The 19,985-nt window shown below is 44.3% G+C and overlaps 1 protein-coding gene across 2 annotated transcripts; it reads left to right on the top strand.

Annotated features, from left to right (window-relative positions):
- Positions 1-839: 839 nt before the first annotated feature.
- Positions 840-19,459, top strand: LOC131700600 (lactadherin-like). 2 transcript variants are annotated; one of them, XM_058998983.1, is made up of 12 exons: positions 840-1,111; positions 6,295-6,420; positions 6,710-6,841; positions 7,976-8,101; positions 8,328-8,459; positions 13,657-13,770; positions 14,095-14,276; positions 14,560-14,715; positions 14,866-15,010; positions 16,118-16,320; positions 17,215-17,367; positions 17,570-19,459. In XM_058998983.1, the coding sequence occupies exons 1-12, from the start codon at positions 1,030-1,032 to the stop codon at positions 17,711-17,713; spliced, it is 1,695 nt and encodes a 564-aa protein (XP_058854966.1). In that variant the 5' UTR covers positions 840-1,029; the 3' UTR covers positions 17,714-19,459. The 2 variants fall into 2 exon arrangements, with proteins under 2 accessions (XP_058854966.1, XP_058854967.1); XM_058998984.1 differs by having other exon boundaries at positions 841-1,111; positions 16,136-16,320.
- The last annotated feature ends 526 nt before the right edge of the window (positions 19,460-19,985 follow it).

Raw genomic sequence — 19,985 nt, 5'->3', positions numbered from 1 at the left:
GTGTTTTTTAAGTCTGGCCTCCGTTCACATTATAATAACAGAATTTCCAGGGCAGCTGTTAGAGGTAACTGCGTGGAGGCAAGACCACGTGCATAATTTACACCAATTTAAAGGTGCAACTCTCTGGAATTCTGTACCAGACAGCATTAAAGGTACTCATGAATTGAAAGATGTTACTGATAAGCTAAAAGTATGGTTAAAACAATAACAAAAAATCACTAATTACATCTAATTTTTATACACCTGCCTAGGGACTGCCAATGAAAATGAGCTCATAGCTAAATCTGTATGCAATACATTTTGTGACGTCACAAATGTTAAAAACTGTACGCTGCTGTCCCAGTCAAATAAATACATAAACACATAATCAAACTCCCATTGAAAGGACTACTCCCATTTTACTATAACCCTAATCAAACACCAGAAATCAGTGACTTCTGTAGTTGGTCCCACAGTTTGTAAAACCTGCAATGGCTCCAATTGCTATGCAATAACAACCAGGTAGTGCTGGTCTCTCACTCCTCAAACTTTATAGGGCTAAATCATAACTACGTTAACGTTACAAGTTGAACTTCTTTACGGTAGCAACAGTTTCCATGCCTTGGCAAGCGCAGCTAGTTGCCCACCCCCTCTCTCTGGTACTGTTGCTGACAACTGAAATATAATGGGTTCGTTCACGGAGAACATTCTTAGAAGATCATTGGCTAAACTGGTTAGATTCTGCACAGAATCTGCGCAGAATGATCTCCGTCAACGCACCCTATATTTCTAAAAAGGCCGGCTTTTATTTTCCTATGGGTCTCTAATTGGATAGAGGCTCAGACACACGTGTTGCTGGTAATCCGCAAGCACAGCTAATGTGACACCCTCCTCCCTCCCTCTCTTCAAATCTCAACCCGAGACCAAACACAAGTCAGTTTCCATGAAGTAAACACAGCCAGACGTGCACATACAGCGTGTAGTGAGACAGTCAGACAAAAAAAGAGAGAGAGAGAGAGACAGATTCAACAAGACAGAAAGCAGCAAAACATGAAAGCCCACGGTGTCCTCTCTTGCCCTCCGCTACTCCAAGCAGCCTGTATCGTTTTCTGGGGTGTTTCTGTTGTAAACGGTAAGTCTGCGTTTTCTGTTTGTTGGTTTGTTTGTGTGTTTGTGTATTTGTGCACTGTGATGACTCAGAGGCTAAGGAATCCGGAAAAGTTTTTTAAGATCTGTCTCTTGTCAAATCTTTTCTAGTCCTGGATTAACAATGCGCGCTCGTCTCCTTGTAACATACCGTTTTATTTATTTTAATAGTTATAATTAGTAGTTACTGCGAATGTAGCTGTTTTGTAAACATCTTAATACAATGACGTCATGTTGCTTTAACTATACATTTTAAAAGTTGTATTTGCATTTATGACCGTCTACTTTACCAGCTGACACAACCGACACTAGCTAGGTGTTGTGTGACTGTGGCCGTTCTATTGGTTACAGTGTAGCTTGCATTAAAAGCTTAGCCCTGAATTAAATACGTATATCTGAGATCAGTAAACTACCTGGGTTATTTTATTTATGGGTCTGCTGTGACCGATTTAAATCAAATCAATAACGCAAAACATACAATTATAACTATTATAAATGTGTATTTATTGAGTCATATGAGTTGTATTAAATACTGCACTTAATGTAAATATAAATGTCTCTTAAAGAACATGTTTCAGAATGAATGGGCTTTTGTGTGTGTGTGCACAGTGCTGCTGTAGCCACTGCAGTAACATGTCATTTCACTGTAACATCTCTCTTTGTTGACTTCTCTGTGTGGTTGCTGAGTGGCCGTAGGGCATGAGAATGAATGTGTTCAGAAGGGTCTGGGTCTCTGGTATACCCTCTTCACTGTGATTCTGCAGGGGTGGTAAGAGGTATGCACAGCACATATGGGCTGCATTGCAGTACCAGCCAGAGCAAGAAGCTCAGTCTTGGGCACATGCCATTGCTGGCATCCTGCAGTTTCAATCTTGTAATCCATCCCTGCCCACAATAGATTTTCCGTGGGGGGAATAATCATTACAAAAAATAGCATGAAGGGCAAAAAAAATGCCAGACATTACTCATGTATTAATAAAATTATTCAAAATGCTCCGGAATTATGTCTTGCTGGACAACAAAATTTTAGTGACTCAGAGACCCACAAAACCAGTAAACACTGGACAGCAGGAACCGTCTGCATCAAATCAGCTGTCTATAACCGCACGTGTATCTGTGCATCTTTGTCTGATGTGTTTTGAGCAGGTTTTAGACCTCGAAGAGGGAAGCGGTCCTTTTTGTGAGATGTTTGTCTGACCAGCTGCAGGAACTGAAATCTGTATTTAGCAGCATTTTGCACCTTTCAGTTCTTCATGTGAAAGTCTCAGATCAGGGGAGCATGCAGGCCTTCTCTGGGTCATGACTGCAATCCTTAGACAGGATCAAATCAGCCTGCAAGGTTTTTTTTTGGGGGGGGGGGTTAGTTGTTTAGGGACTGAGGCTAGCAACTTGCTTCCTTAATGCTCCTGTTGGAGTGAGAGGAGACAGGCTCCCACAGCAGAACAATGAAAATGCTGAGCAGAGAGATGGCCACCTGGTTTCATATGCCCCACGATGGAGGATGGTGGACGCTCTGCTGGTCTCGGGACAGTTTTTTATCCATCTCAATCAGCAGCTGTGTGTGTAGACAGTCTCTCGTCCAGAGAGGCCAAAGAGTGGATGGACATGCAGACTAAACAACTCTCTTGGAGGCTCCTTCCAAGGAGAAGGTTGTAGCACGTTGGCTAGACAGTGTGGAGAGCGTGCATCACTGCTGCCCATAAGATAGCTGCTCTGTGGATTTAGAAGTGTACAGTGCTTTCATAAACCTTTCCCCAGCATTAAATCTGAAACATGTACTGCCCTTTCTGGTCCAGTAATGCCACTGACCGGTGGATACTGGTACTAGCCTGGCCTAAATTTCCTGGAAGTTGGTTGTTGGGAACTAAGCTGCAGTGATTGGGTTACTGTGTGTGTGGCGGGTCTGCGGTCAGGGTTTCCATGCATCACAATAAGCACATGGGTCAGGGGCACTCAGTTAATTGCAGTAATAGCCACTGGAACATCTTCATTACTAATGTGGTTTTCCAGTGCTATAGTCTAGCAGTAGTCCTTCTGGGCGTTGGGCTTCCTACTGTAATACAAGACTGTACCTCTCTCAACAGCCCCCTGCTCTACCACGACCCCTCTGCCTCTAATATGGCTTTGCCAAGCCTGACCGCCACGTACTGTATAGGGCCAGTGCAGTGCAAAATGATTATCTTGCAAAACACATGTGGAAGTCTGTAATATATATTATGTACAACACACCCATTTCTGATCTACTGTTTCTGCTACCTGCTCTTCCCTTATTCTATGCCTCTCTATTCAAACACTTCATAATACTGAAGGCTGCCAAGCCTTGTAAACTCACACAAAGGAATTTTTGACTCTTGCACAAGGTTGTTTGTGTATGGAAGAAATTGACACGATCTGAAATGATTGTGAGATGATCGTTTGGGTAGCAAAACAAGAAAATCTACTGCTTGAACTAGTTTTGCATGAGCAAGGCAAGATTTAGTGCTATTGTTTAACAGAAACAGCTTGGGATGAGGTCATTGTTTGAATGGCATTTTCTTTTTAAAGAAGGAAAAAGAAAGCCTCTCTATCTTGGCTCCTGGCACTGTAAGCTCAGGATGATCTTGGCAGTATATGGCCCATTTGATCCAAAAGCTCAAATATTTTTAGGAACCGACTAATTTCAATAGAATTCTTTAATATGGTAAAATAAACATACAGCTCTGAGTAATGTTTAAGACCGTTTCCCGGGATTATTTTTAGAGGCAAGTAATTTAGCAGCATTCTTTGGGCTCTGCTTGAAGATTATTGAAATCTAGCCGGCAGTGTCTCTTGTACCCAATACCCAAGTTTGTTTCTGAAACAATGTTTTATATGCCTCTGCAAAAAAGGCAGCACATCCATTCACTCCTCCACCTTCCCCTCCAGTGCTCAGCTTCAACATGTCTTTGATATGGCTGCGATCCACTCCCACCCTCAAATTAACGTATAAGAGGCAGGAATCTAATGCCTTGGTCATTGTTAACAAATAATGTAACTTGTATCTATTGGAATAGTAGCAGCTGCCCTGGGGTGGTGTGGAGGTCAGGTGGGATGTGTCCCGTTCCCCTAAAAATAACAAAGTCCTTCCAGTGAAAAGAAGAAGTGAACCTCTTCTGGGTTCCTGTTATCGCTCATGTAGATGCATTTCACTGATTTTTTTTAAAAGCATTTTTTTTATTTTCAGTGTTCTGTAACAAATAATGTAACAAGAGATTATCTGAAACTACAGCATTGTCAGCAAAGCTTTCAGCACAGCAAATGTGCAATATTATGTGTGGGTGAGCGATCCACCTCGGTGTGCAGTCAGGCTGCAGCTGGATCTTCTCTAGAAATGCAGATAACACCAGTGTATAGAAAGCACTATCGTCTGCATTGCCATTTCAGATGAGAAATGCAGTCTGTACCTGCTGCTGCATTATACATTGGAATTCTCTCTATACTGGTAAAGGTACTGCTTGCGATGGTCTACACAGTGAGCTGATACAGGGAGATATTTATCTCCAAATTTAAAGACATTATTTAGTCTTTCTATGGCTCTGCTCAAGGGGAGGTTAAATTACTTCAGACAGCACGTTTCAGGTGAACTTGATCTTTTGAGACCATTTTTAGAGGGGAAAATGCTTCCATTCAGCCTGGTGTCCAATCAGAAATGCTATGCAGGGAAACTGTCATACTCAAGCCTGCTTGATTGTTGCTGTAACAGGAATCGGCTGGAAGTGGAGGGGGTGGTTGAATTCCATTGCCACGTTTTAACTGGCTGCCAGAAACCTTTTTATTTTATTTTCTTCAATCAGAAGTAATCGGATCAGAGGGTCAGTGTGGTCCTCATCACGTGGTCTCCTGACTCTCTCTCTCTCTCTCTCTGTTAAAAGGATAAAGGGTTTTAACCAATTAGCTTCTGGCCCCAAGGTGAGTCATGCCACCCCCCTCATGAGTTTTCCCTGCAGTTTGTTTTAATCGATTTAAAAAAAAAAAAAAAATGCGGTTCATTGAATATGCCCCCTTCCAAATCACTACGTTCTAAAGAGAAACCTTTCAGTTTCTTTTTCTTCCTTTCAGATGCCTCGGATAAGGCTTGAAGTGAGTGGCTCCTTGCCTGTAGGCAGCTTTAAAGATAAGCTGCTTCTCCTGGAAGAACAGCCTCTATTTGTTAAGCTGTGTCCTTGGTGTGGAGGTGGGGGTTCAGTGGAATGAGTCAGTAAAATCATGCAGCTGGATGGGATAAAGTAGCATACATTTTTTTTTACATTATTATTTTGCTGAGGTTTTGTTTTCAGGAAAAGAGAAATGAGACTATAAAAAAAAAAAAAAAAAATCCTTGGGGAGGGGGGGAGTAATTCAGTGAAAGCTGAGAGGGGGGGATGAGGGAGACTGGGTGTCTGTGTAATCTGGAGACATGCTTGTTTAGGGAAAGCTGCAAATTACAGTTTCCTCTAAACCCTTTATCGATGTTGTGACCGTATGGTACAGTAATAGTGGCCTGGATTTTCAACTTTGCTTTTCTTACCAAGTCGTGCTGAAATCGCCCTGTGCAAGTGACCTGCAATATGAAAATAAATGAAGTTTAAAAGGAAATTTGCATGCCTCGCCTTCTCGTAGTCACGCCAAGAGAGTCTTCTGTATTGATGGCCTTATCCCAGTTTCAATTCAAAGCTGACCTTACCATTAAGAGTGCTAATGACGGGATACACGAGCACCTTTGATCCCTTTCACCAGTACAACATGAAAAGTTCAGCACTTTTACCAATTGTTTTGTTTAAATAGAAGAAAGTGTTTTTCCTGGGATCCGGGCGTCCTGTCTGTGTTTTGATAATATCGAGGAGGGACAGTTCCAGAACTAAGACATGTAAACAGAGCTGGCAGATAAGGACATGGGCTGCGTTAGTCCAAGGCTGAGTTTGGAGATTGTTTAACTTTCCAGTTGCTCAATTTGTGTCTAAAATGTCTCCTGTTTTTCCTGATACAGGATTTGAAAATGAAGGTCTCGTTTGGAATACAGCAAAATGCTAATTATCAAAATTCTTCTACTTTATTTTTTGGCAGAAGAAGCCTGTATTTACCCTGTGAGTAGATGGTTACTGACAGACAGACAGCACCAGGCTGCAGGTCCTCAGGTTTCCCAGTCTCACCTCCTCTCTGCTTGTTTTTCAGGAGGATTCTGCGAGGTGAACCTTTGTATGAACGGAGGGACGTGCGTGACTGAGGTGGGCGATGCACCCTTCGTCTGTATCTGCGCCGAGGGCTTCACTGGAGACAAATGCAACACCACCGAGACTGGTAACAACCGCAGCATGCTGGGACTGGGGGGGTAGGGGGGGCAGGCAGGCACACAGACAGACTGACAAACAGAGAGAGTGACGGACATACAGCTTTGTGGTGATTAATGTAGTGCGCAGAATCATGAAGCAGTCTTAGACTTTACCATATTAGAATGATAATGAAGACTTATCCAGTGTAACAGGTGTTACCTTTTCATGAAAATAGTGCGTCTCAGTTTGCTGTTTGTAAAGTACTGTGTCAGTCTAGGACCCTGGTACTGATGCCAGCCTCTCTGGTTTCCCTGCAGGTCCATGCCAACCGAACCCATGCCACAACAACGCAGCCTGCGAGGTGACCAGCAAGACCCGGCGCGGGGACGTCTTCAGCGAGTACATCTGCAAGTGTCCTGAGGGCTACAACGGGGTGCACTGCCAGAACAGTAAGTCCCTAGCAGCCATTTGTGCTGTTTCATCAGATTTTGATACGATGTGTTGAAACCACAAACCAATATCCTGTCCGAGAGCACTGGCCTCTGGCCGTGGACTGACCTGGCTTGAATAATGCCAGGGAACTATCCCGTTCCAAATGGTCCTAAAATAAAAAGGATGAAGGACAAGGAAATCAACTTCTTTATCAGAATAATAAACAGTAGAATTTTCTTTGTTTTTCATGTTGCATGTTTGAGATGTTGCCTCCTGGTGGATCTATCCTGTAGTGCAGGGCAGTCCTTGAATACAGATCATTCTGGCTCAAGTGGGGCCAAATTCTGGGGGAGGTGGTTTCAAACAGGAGAGACAGTGCTGAGGTCGGGACGGGAGAGATTGTGTTATTTATTCTAAATAGTTGTTTTGCTTTCATGAAACAGAAAGCGAACCGTCCACTCTACCTTCCAGACAGTTTACATGTTGTCTCAAGTTTATTGATGCTGATTTTGTCTAAAATATCTCCCTATTTTTCCTGATGCAGGATTTGAAAACAAGGCACTTGTTTGGAATACAACAAAATGCTAATTATTTAAATAATTATACTAAACAGGGGGTCCTGTTTTGTTTTATTAGTTACGCAAATAACCATAGAGGTGCAGCAGGCTGCAGGCTGGAACAGCTTCAGATGACCTGTAGGCCAACAACAGGACTTTAATATGGGGGCCACCATACAGCAGCTCACAGAGACAGCTACTGGGGACCCTGCATTTACATAGCCCAGCAGCAGCTTTGTGTCACTTCACTCTGCGTGTCTGTCTGTTAACTTTGAGGCTGTCGGAGGGCATCAGTCCCTCACCTTTCATAGGGCTTTGACAATAGCTTTACAAGGATGGAACTAAGACTCTTATTGCATATTAATTTTACCCATTCCAGGTTTTACAATGAGCTTTATTAGCCTCAGTGCGTAAGTAACTGACTCGGGTATGTCCTTATTAAACTCAGTAAAACCAGGTTTTATCTGGCCCTCCAGCCATAGGCAGAAGAAGCCTGTACTTATCCTGTGAGTAGATGGTTACAGACAGACAGACAGCACCAGGCTGCAGGTCCTCAGGTTTCCCAGTCTCACCTCCTCTCTGCTTGTTTTTCAGGAGGATTCTGCGAGGTCAACCATTGTATGAACGGAGGGACGTGCGTGACTGAGGTGGGCGATGCACCCTTCGTCTGTATCTGCGCCGAGGGCTTCACTGGAGACAAATGCAACACCACCGAGACTGGTAACAACCGCAGCATGCTGGGACTGGGGGGGTAGGGGGCAGTGGGGGCAGGCAGGCACAGAAATCATTTTAAGCACATGTAGTTTTTCTGTTTTAATGCATTACTGGTGCAATGTGTAGTTTTGCTGTAACACGCTGTGTAAGTGCATCTCTGTTTGCTGTTTGTAAAGTACTGTGTCAGTCTAGGACCCTGGTACTGATGCCAGCCTCTCTGGGTTCCCTGCAGGTCCATGCCAACCAAACCCATGCCACAACAACGCGGCCTGCGAGGTGACCAGCAAGACCCGGCGTGGGGAAGTCTTCAGCGAGTACATCTGCAAGTGTCCTGAGGGCTACAACGGGGTGCACTGCCAGAACAGTAAGTCCCCATCGCTCCCTTCACTGTCTCTGTGTAATTAAGAGATTCCACAAGGAGAGCCTCGCTGACATTCTAACTAGGAGTGTCTTTGGAAAAGATTAGGGGACCAAGTTAAAATGTGTTTTGGAACTGGAGGTTTAGAATGTGGGGATAATAGCTGTGTAGTAATAACAGAATGTTCCTCTGTGCTCTGGGTGTGCCCGGGACAATCGCACACAAACATCCCAGGGAGTACACTGCAGATTTGGGACAGGAGGCCCCGTCAGGGGTGCAGCAACCCTGACGCCACCCCCTCTGTCTAATGAGGACCAGGACAGCCTTGTTCTGATTCTCCCTCTGGCTGACTCCTCTCTGTGGAGCACGGCTGACTCACCGCTTAGATTACCATATGCAGCGTGTCATTTTAAACAAAACAAACACAATCTATTTCAATCTATCCATTCAAAGACCATGTAGAGACCTGGAGTATGCGTGCAGGCTGGAGATCTATTCATTTCATGTCTCTTCCTCCGTTTGCAATCAGGTCTACCTGCTTTTACTTAACGGCTGGTGTTTCCAACAGGACTCGGGCGATCTCCTCGGAAAGCTGTTCTTGAGCCAAGATTATAATAAGAATATAGCAAGAAAGAAATGAACGTCATCGAGCAGGAACAATGCTGAATAGAAAGCATGTGTCTGTCGAGAATCGTCTCTCTTCTCTACCAACACAAAGGCTCTTCTTTGTCTGGTGGGGTGAAAGAGCGCTCCTTGTAGAAAGTGGTTTCTTTGTTGAACCCCAGGCCGGGCTTGTCTCAGCAGTCAGGAGCTTCTGAACTGGGTCGACAGGGCTGTAGCTACAAGAACCTCCCCCCGTGACTACTGTATACTGTGGATATGTCGAGGTTTCCCTTCAGAAGTACCCCACGGAGGTATTTTACAAGGTGACGTTACATTTTATTGGCTCGGGCTGCTGCTGCTGTTGTGAAAAAGAAACACTTCACACAGAGCAGTCAAGAGACATCAAATGGTGGGCAACACAATTCTGTGATGGAGGAGCCTGTGGCTGCTTGTCATCGGCACCGTTTGTCTAAGGAATGACGTTTATAACGAGGACAAACCACTCATGTGGAGAGGTGGAAAAGGTTCAGATTGGTTAGGAAGGTTCACAAGAGCATTTAAAAAGAGCCCCCCCCCCCCAATACTGTACTGGGACACTTCTCCTATACAGAAGATAAAGGGGTACCCCCTTTTAGAGGTTTCCATGGACTCCATGATTGATAGCCCATGCGTATCGCAGTGGGTTTCACCTCTAGATGTGTTTTTCTGCCTATTGGTACGCTGTTCTCTAGAAAAAGTTTATGTAGTAATAAAATTAGCAGTGATTGTGCAGTTTCATGAGATGTTGAAACCACAAACTAATAAAGGGAACCCATAAAAGCTGGTACTGTGTCTGGTAGACTTCCCCCAGACTGTACCTGTGGAGAGGCCCTGGAACAATTCTGCTGCTCCTTGATTTATTCTTAAGCTTTTTAAGCTGATTAGGTTCCGTGCTGCTACCCTGGCCCTGACTGTGCCACAGTATTGCTTCTGGGCTTCTGCCTCTTCCTGGTCAACAGAAAATCATTTTGCAATTGTTGTCTTTATTGATTTGCCCAGCTCAATCACTAGTGACCCACTTGGGCTTGCATTTAAATGCTGCTGTTACCCTACTTCCTAGTCCCTCGGCTCTAACCACGAAGCCACGCTGCCTCCCAGTCACTCTGCTCTAACCACAAGGCCACGCTGCCTCCCAGTCTCTCGGCTCACTGGTTTTCACTGCATAAGGGTATAGCAATGGTTTATATTGTATTACTGTCCTGTGTGCTTTACATTGAAATATAATGAAACAGGCACAATCCAATCAGTGCAATCTATATTCATTTTCAAAGTAGAGCCTATGACCCTTGTATAATGTAATTGACATGCACATAACTAGTAAAGGCAAGTTCATGAGGTGCATTTCTCAAAGTGCCGGGTAGGCTATTGCACACATCGTCTTGTGTATGCGTTTCCATGTGTGTGGGTGCATGCGGCAGAAGGAGTGTTTGTGATGGATATCGAGTCTCCTTTCAGGGATTGTTTGGACTAGGTGCACTGACAGGCTTGTGCCAGGAGGAGGCAGCACTGTACTGCTTTATTTCCTCTTAGCGGAGAGCTGGAGGAGCAGCCAGTCTCTCAGCACTGCTGTCCTGCATTCAGTGAGGCCCAAGTTTTGGTAAAAATAAACATCTAAATACAAACTTTATACATGTAGCAGAAATCGATCATTAAAACTCCAGTGCTCCAGGGTTAAATGACGATCGTGATAAAGCTGAAATGTACAATTAGAACGAACCCTTTGATCTAATAATCCCTATTTTATATCTCGGTGTAACAGCCACATGATTCACGTTTACTGCTTGCCCAGGGATGGGATCAATTTAAGATCAAGAGGTCCATCCTTGGAAAGTAGCCCCTGCAGTGCCAGCCAGCATCCCTCGTGAGTTTCACTGAGGAGTGTATCTTGAATGTGTTATCCGCCTCTCTCTGATGTCCGTGACTGGACATTCACAGACACCTCATCTGTCACAGCCTGACTCCTGATTGCACACACTGTCTCCCCTCGGGGCGTCTTGTCTGTACGTACTGGGAGTCTCTCAGTTACAAACCACAGACTTTGTAATGGAAGATAATACTTTTTCAAGGAATTCTAGTTTAAGATCCATTTGATACCCTGTGTTGACACTTATTCAACATTATCTGACTCGCACATAAACACAGAATTTGTTTTATTTATTTTTTGCCGGGATCTTTACTTTTTATGCTGTTGTTTTTAACTCTTTCAACACAGCAATTCCTTATGGAGGTCTGTGAAAGATCATCTAACACACACACTCAAATAAACACTACCCTCTCACACACACACACACATAAACAAACACCCACACGCACCCAGGCTCGGATTCGAAGGGAAGCACCGTTGCCTCTTGTTTTCCCGGTCTTGCTCAGACTCTTAAGAAGATTGCTTACCGCCTTCCAGTTTTATCTGAGCTTTGAAATGAGGCTTGCGTTTGCCAACTGGTCAGAGCATCTTAACAAGAGACCTGGACAGGCAGGCAGGTGTCAGGGGGAGTCTGGCTACGTGTGGCTGAGGAGCCTCATCACGATTATCTATCCCTGTCAAACCTGCTGCAGCTGCACAGGTACAGTAAACACCTGCAGCTTGCACTAGTGCTTCAATAACTTCACTGAACAAGACGAAGACCATGTGGAATTCCAAATGGAACAGCTCTCCATGAACATTCTCCAGGAATGTTTGTGAATTTGAAACTCTACGTTGCTCAGACAGGGCTCCCTATTTAGTTTGCAATATGCCATTTGTTATAATGAACTGTTTAATTAATGAAAAGGCCTTACCACTATAACTTTCTTCACAAGTTACCCTCTAGCTGGGCTGGAATCGCAAGCTTGGCCACTAAACCTCTCCTACTCAGAGCCACATGTCCACCCCCCTCCCCAGACACAGACTCCCCTCTGTGCCTCTGTGCCCTCTCAGCAGGCCCCCTGTCAGCACCTGTGACACTGCAGGAATGCACCTGCTGGAGCAGGGAGAGCCACTACAGTTCAGCTATTGTGAATCGCTACACTTCAATCCTAGCAGTGATTTAACCCAGTATGGTTTCACCCATAAGCAAAAAAGAAATCAATAAAAAGGGTTTTGGTTTTGCACTTTGAAGCTGGTGTCCAGAAAGCGCATTGAAGTCGTATTGCTCTGGCACATGAACAGCTTCTGCACAAGCGGTAACGCCTGAAGCACCACGTTCATTTTTCTGTGAAAAAATCACAACACAAGCTGTATTTATGCCATTTGATGCATTCTAAATCAATATTTCTTCACAGAAAAAAAAAAAGTAAATTCTTAGTTTCTTATTTCCTTTTTGAGGCGTCATAATGCTGCAGATAGATTTAACAGTTCATTAAGCTCGTGGATTAACAACATGAGAGTTATCGCAGCAATATAGTTAAAGAGAATTAAAATAACAGGTAGGTGCCAGTTAAAAATGCTCCACAAAGGACAATGGCACTTAATGGGTTGTAGAGCAGGGTTAGTACCAGCACCGGTTGCTCCTATAGCTGTCATACTGGAGAGGTAAATCCCTGAACTGTATGTGCATAACCCTGTAGAAACTCAGGACCGTTATAGCAGCTTGGTGCCATACTTCTCTTTTTCCACTGGTAACATTGCTGACCCTAAACCACCCAGCAGCACTGATTACCACAGCCGTATTCTTTACTGGCTTATAAATCATGCATAAACGACAGACCAGATTCTGTACTACAAGAATGCAAGATAACATTTGCCATTGCGTGTTCTGCTAGTCGGACAGCATCGTCGATGCAGCCCCAGCGTGTCTGTGGTTCAGTAATAATCAGATTAGTTGCTGTGGTAATTAAACTACAGTGATCCACACTAGTGGTACTGTATTGGGTTTGTTTCTAAGCTGTCTGCCGGAGGAGCTGAGAGACAGCAGTTTAGTAAAATGCCCAGTCGCTCTGTTTTAATTGGGTCCCCTCAGCTTTCAGAAATCTCCAGACTGTCGCACGGTACACTGAAGAGATGGATTTTATTTGAAAATAACGTGAGAGCAGATTAAAGCATTTTTGCTGGGGTTATAGGTGGCCTGTAAGTCGATGAATGAAAGTTTGATTTAATTAAATTCCAGGATTCACAATAAAGTGCCTTCTGTCGTGGTCTCTCTGCAGTGAGGCTCAGTGCTGCAGAGAAGAGAGGAAGGGGGTTGGGGTGCTTGCAGAAGCAGCTCCTTCCAAGGAACTGCTTTTATTCGTTCAACTTTAGCGGAATCAAAAGTACCATTATTGTTATTCTGAAGATTTTTGTGATCTTGGAATCCACTATCATTGTGAGATAAATCGACCCTTTTTAAGAAATGTTAGCATCCTGCACAGCTTTCTTTAATACAGCAAAACCCCTGAGCTTTTTCTTTGGCACTGTCAGTATTTAGTATTTAAAGGTGAGATCCTGGTAGCAGCTAATCTACCAGCTAGATATCATTGTCCGGAAAATAATCTACAATCTATGGGAATGTACAGCTGCTAAACTCCATACATCTGCTAAACGCCATACCTTGGGTTTCTAATGAATATCAGTAATAGTAATGTTTGTGTTGTTCTTCCCCAGATGTGAACGAGTGTGCCACACAGCCCTGTAAGAATGGGGGTACATGCCGGGACCTGGACGGGGACTATACTTGCAAGTGCCCCTCCCCCTTCTTGGGGATGCACTGCCAAATGCGTGAGTGTTCACCGTGCTCATGAGAGTCTTAACACCTGGCTCTGCGAGATCCCGCAATGGTAACCGTAAACAAAGCAAACAAACTGAATCTGAACGTGGTCTCAAATGGCAACGGCAGTTTATTTGAAATAATAATTTCACTATGTTTATAGCCACATCAAATAAACAGTGGAGATGTGAATTGGGAATGTCACGGTATGGATTAAAGAACCTGTGGCACGGACCTCCATTGCCCCAGTCAGATTTCAGCAGAATATTTTTAGCTGGATAATTTAGTCGTGAGCCCTCCATGTTGGTTTTGCTCATGCGCTCTCGCCTCTGCAGGCTGTATTTCCATGCTGGGGATGGAGGGTGGCGGGATTGCAGATTCCCAGGTCAAGGCTTCCTCGGTGCACTATGGCTTCCTGGGGCTACAGTACTGGGGTCCCGAGCTGGCCCGGCTCAACAACAAAGGCATCGTCAACGCCTGGACCTCCGCCAGCCACGACAAGAGCCCCTGGATAGAGGTGAGAGCCGCAGATAACCCATCTTAGAAAATAACCAACTTCCCCAGCTGGAACGTGTATACCAAGCTATACCACTCTCTGAAAGCATGGTAAGCATTGTAAAGCACAGAGAGGTATGGTAAAGCATATTAAACATGTCAAACCAGTGTAATCAATGGTACATGCATAATATAGACATGGGGCGGGGGTGTTAAACAAGGGATGTCTTGAGAAAATCTTGGGACACACACATGCACTGATGGCTCACCCCTGTGTCCTGTTCCCCTGTAATCTCTTGTCCCAGGTGAACTTGCAGCGGAAGATGCGTGTCTCTGGGATCATCACGCAGGGCGCCAGCCGCATGGGCACAGCCGAGTTCGTCAAGTCCTTCAAGGTGGCATCGAGCTTCGACGGGAAGACTTTCACCATCTACCGGGGCGCGGGCCTGAGGAGAGACATGGTGAGGCCGTCGACCTTCCATGCACTCGCGTCTGGGGAATGTGACGTTTATCCCAGACGAGAGTAGCACAGCTTGGTTAGTGACAGTGGAAATGTTCGTGCAGTGAAGAGGTCCCTGGAAACTAACCCCCGAATCTTTCCCCTTTCCCAGGTGTTTGTGGGGAACATGGATAATGACGGCATGAAGACCAACCTGTTTGAGCCCCCCATCGTGGCGCAGTACATCCGCATCATCCCCGTGGTGTGTCGCCAGGCCTGCACCCTCCGCTTCGAGCTCGTGGGCTGCGAGATCAACGGTAAAAATACAAACTCAAAGGGCAGCGCAGGATGGCTGCAAGGAAGCCTGATGCAAAACAACCCGAGTTCAGTCACTAGTGAATTCAGTCACCTCTTGGAGAACCTGGGGTTAAATCTGAGCAGAGTTATTAGTGTTCAGAAAGGGAATGGTGGGTCTCTGTAAGCCTGCATTTAGAATTTGGGTTAGTTACATTGTAACTTCAGTTTGACAGAACTGTAATAATGTTCTAGCTCTCTACAATGTGACTGCAGATGGAAACCCCATAAACTGTGTCTTACCCCTGATTCATCACTAACCAATAATCCAATATCCATGTGTCTAACTCGCTCCTCTGTATAATCCACTCGTTCACTGTTGACTAATTGCGCAACAAATCAAAATGACGGGGGGGTTATATTTAGTAATGGGCAGGTCCATATGGGGCCAGTCCACAAATATTATAATGGACAGGTCCATGCAATTCCATGTGGAAAGAGCAGTTTATATTTAACCACAGTAATGTGCTGGTACACTTCAGTTTGAATGTAGGGGATAGTCTTGTACAGTGTTTAGCTGGAGGTCCACATTTGTCTCATTTGGAAGACTTGCCCACATTTGATAATGGTCAGGACCATATTGGTCTAAATTCAATTAGTCTGTATTAGTGGGCAAGCCCATATTAGCATATACAGTATTTCATAATTAGCAGCTTAAGTATACTAGACTAAAATATAGTACCAGTCTATGTTTAACTGTACCAATGGGCCAGTCCATATATGTGACAAGCATTAATCTCCAAATTAATGTGGCAAGTCCATATTGCTTTATATTGATGGGCTTGCCCATATTGTATTATGTATTGGACTACATGAGTTAGCCAGTGTAGAGTATATGTAATAATATTTATTGTCAGGTCCATTCTGGTTTATATGAGTCCTTCTTGATTCCTCCACAGAGCACTGCAGCATGCTTCCCTGTACACGCTGTCTTGTTGCACGTCGCTCCACTCGCTGTGTCGGTCACTAAACTGCATGCTCGCAGTGCTCGGCTAGTTCTGTTGTTTTTTGTTTATGTGCTTCCGGTGCCCCTGTGTGTCTGTCACTGTCTCTTCCTGTCTTGTTCACAGTGTATTTAAACACGGCAGGTTGCTCTGAGCCCTTGGGAATGAAATCCCGCATGATCTCCGACGGCCAGGTTTCTGCCTCCAGCACCTTCCGCACCTGGAACATGGATGCCTTCACCTGGCACCCGCACTTCGCTCGGCTCGACAAGCAGGGCAAGACCAACGCCTGGACCGCGCTGCACAATGACCGCTCTGAGTGGCTGCAGGTAGCGCAGTATAGGCCTCCCACCACTAGGGGGGCCCCCGGCTACTTATTGAATATTCATACAGATTTAAACCCAACAACACAATAACAAAGAAAATCTATAATATATATATATATATATATATATATATATATATAATGGATTAAGGCTATATTTGCATCCTGAGCCATTTGAAAAAAGGCAAATAGATGGGCCCCTTCAGTGAGTTACAGGAAAACAATTCCATGTCGGATTTCTGTGACAGTTTATAAATTTATGATGTCACAGAAACCCTAGATGGAATTATTTTCCTGTAACTCATTGAAGCCCATCTATTTTATTTTTATATATATATATATATATATATATATATATATATATATTAATATACTATATATATACAGTGTGTAATATATAAATTATATGGGCTGCCACTGCAGAGAATACCAGTCCACAGCTGGAGTGCAGATGTAACCTTTCCTGCCTAGTGGCAGTTAACACTTATTACAACAGCTTGCTGGCTGCTAGAGTTGTTACACAAGGGTAATCAGGAGATGCTGGAAGGTGGTTCTTGATGTATTGGGTCAGTTTAGTAAATTCAAAATCTGTAACTGAGCAATTCTACTACTTGGCCATCGGGTGCTAATTAAAACTTCCATTCAGGTCAAGCATGGGATATTGATTATCACTAAATAATGCCGGGAGTGTTGTTCTGTGCCCCCGACGCACACGTCACTTGACGGTGTGAGTGAATAAGAGGTGGATTTTAGCGGAACACAGTCTCTGATTACCACGGAGTTTGGAATTGACAGTTGTGACGAGTCTCTGAGTGCTGTGTTTGTAGAGAGGGAGTACGCTGCCTCTGTGTTCTACTTACTCCCTCTTTCCTGCCGTCTTTCTTTCTCTTCCTCTCAGGTTGACCTTGAGACCCCTACACAAGTGACGGGTATCATCACCCAGGGAGCTAAGGACTTTGGGAATGTCCAGTACGTGTCAGAGTTCAAAGTGGCCTACAGTGATGATGGAAAGTCCTGGACGGTGCTCAAGGACAAGAGCAGATCTGACAAGGTGAGTAAACCCAAAAGGGCTTGTGGGATACGCTTTTTGTGCTTTCAGTTTCTTCCGTAACTAGAAAACGGTAATGATATATGTATAAATAGTCAAACGTATTCTGTTTTGTTGATGTTCAAAACCGGCTCAGGATCCAGGGCTCCTCTGGTTGGATTTTATCTCCTGACCTCTGACCTCTGTTTCCCCTTTTTGTCCCCAGGTGTTCCAAGGCAACATCGACAACAACGCCCACAAGAGGAACATCTTTGAGCCGCCTTTCTTCGCCCGCTTTGTAAGGGTCATCCCCTGGACCTGGCACGAGCGCATCACCCTGCGCATGGAGCTGCTGGGCTGTGACGAGTAGAGTCCGTTCTCCTGCCCCGCCCAGCGCCAAGCTCTGCCCTGCCCTGCCAGACCTGCCTGCTAGACTCTAATGCCACCCACCACCTGCCTAACCTTTCCCTCGCTTAGTACCCTCCTTGTTTTTAGATTGGGTCTGAAAACCTAAATGCACGACCTTTTAACCCGTATCCTCTGTAGAAACTGCTGTAGCAAAAAGGATTCCACCCCAGAGAGATGCTGTAACCCAATGCAACTCATGAGCTCCCACATATCTGCTTGTGTTTTGCACTCTGTTGTGAAGGGTGAGATTCCAAAAGGCCACTGTTCGTATTGGAGCCAGATCGGTTTGCATTGTGTTGTGCATGAGCAAGAATTTTAAAAGCCGCTACTCAGCAGGATCAGAGGGGGATAAGGGGTAAAGGGTTAAAATGCGATGACGTGTTTATATATTAAAGAAAAAGATGAAAAGAAACTCAGTGGCGCTTCACTGCAAACGGATTCCATGCAGGGAGAGCCCAGACTGAAATCAACAACAAAGCTTTTCCAATCCCAGGAGAAAAGAAAACAAAACTTTAAAGTTGTAATGTCTTGGTTAGTAATTCTCTAATAGCGGGGGACAGTGAGGGCTGAATTCAGAGAAACCTGCAGATTACCTTCTGCGTACCTATATTTTATATATAAAAAGAGGTTATATATAGGTTTTATGTGCTTTTGCAAATAGTAAAATTGACGACAGAGAATGGAACTGCAGTGATTCTGTGATATTTTTTTTTTTTCCCCTGGGATTGGTTGCTGATTTGTCAGTGAGAAGTTTTGTGCCTGTGAAGCTGCATTGTGTAATTTTTGGTGTCTGAATGGAGGTCAGGCATGTATTGATGCTGATGATGTGTGTGTTGGTAACGCTGGTCCGATTTCATTTTAACATTACTGGGTTGATTAAAAATAATCGCTGGCCCGCCTCCCTCTGCCTGCAGTGCCTCACTCAGTCCCACCCCAACTCCATAATCAACTTGTGACCCAAGGCCCCCTCTCCACAGCCAGCCAGCGATCCCGAGCTGTGCGTAAGTGAATCATTTCAACTTGAAACACTTTGAAAACATCACTCAGCGGGGTGGTGGTAGCTGTCCCTCAACCCTCGGGTGAAGAGAGATTGCAGTTTTATGTTGAACAATTGCATTGATGTGAATTAAAGAATTAAAAATCCTCACTCTGAACTCCTCAAATGATCTCTGTGGCTGTGCTGCTTCAATTTTAAAATGAGTAAATCAATGAAATCAACAGGTTTCTAAATCTGCAGTAATGTGTGAGGGTGCATGGTACGTGGAGGTGTAGAGGCGTGCAGGTTAGGAAAGGTGGCAGACTCTTATAATGAGAAGCACAGGGGTACAGATTGGGGAAGGACCTGGGAATCTGTTACTGAATAGAGAGAGTTGGGGCTCTGTTACAGTGAGGTACAGTAGACAGTTGGGGGCTTAATTTATAACAAGGTATAGAAGGAAATTAAAGTACAAATATTTCACTTCTAGAGGTGTACAGATTTGCAGTATCTCAAGAAAGGGATTACAGTGGGAGTGTAAGATGGCAGTATGTTGTATTGTAGAGATCTGAGAAACGGTCTCAAGCTTTATGTTAAACAACAATCTTAATATCCTAGTGTTCTGCGTTTAGTAAAAACCTGCTTCTTTTCCTCTGAGCATAGCCATTTCACAGCCAGTGTTCCTGCTTTTGTTTCTATGTGAAATAAACACAGTTGTGTTTTTTTATTTCACTGAATTCCAAGACTATTCATTATCAGGCATGTCTGGTTCATTTTAAATGTGTGTATTTTTAATTAATCATACATAAGAGATCCATGTCCGTGAGGATCTTAATTATTGTCATTAAAATCATTGAATTGTCGGTTAATTAATTATTTAGTTAACCGATGAGCTACCAAATCACTGGATCTGTTTTAGCAGGAGTTGCTGTGAAATGTGTATCTCTGTAGTTCATGGAGCTGTGAGGCACGTGTATCAGTCTACTGGCTAGTGTTGCAATACCTCAGGACTAGAAGGTGTTTGTTCTGGTGTAGAACTGCAGAACACAAGTGTATCCATCAGAAGGTGTTTGTTCTGGTGTAGAACTGCAGAACACAAGTGTATCCATCAGAAGGTGTTTGTTCTGGTGTAGAACTGCAGAACACAAGTGTATCCATCAGAAGGTGTTTGTTCTGGTATAGAGCTGCAGAACACAAGTGTATCCATCAGAAGTTGTCTGTTCTGGTGTAGAGCTGCAGAACACAAGCGTATCCCTGT

The sequence above is a fragment of the Acipenser ruthenus genome, chromosome 24 (assembly GCF_902713425.1).
Source record: "Acipenser ruthenus chromosome 24, fAciRut3.2 maternal haplotype, whole genome shotgun sequence".
In the NCBI taxonomy this organism is placed as follows: Eukaryota; Metazoa; Chordata; class Actinopteri; order Acipenseriformes; family Acipenseridae; genus Acipenser; species Acipenser ruthenus.
This window is presented reverse-complemented; position numbering and strand designations above follow the sequence as displayed.

Bases quoted from the DNA above. Each gene is read 5' to 3' on its own strand.
- LOC131700600 (XM_058998983.1), top strand. From the start codon at position 1,030: ATGAAAGCCCACGGTGTCCTCTCTTGCCCTCCGCTACTCCAAGCAGCC. The intron at 1,112-6,294 runs GTAAGTCTGCGT...CTTGTTTTTCAG, and splicing joins GGGTGTTTCTGTTGTAAACG to GAGGATTCTGCGAGGTGAAC. The intron at 6,421-6,709 runs GTAACAACCGCA...GTTTCCCTGCAG, and splicing joins ATGCAACACCACCGAGACTG to GTCCATGCCAACCGAACCCA.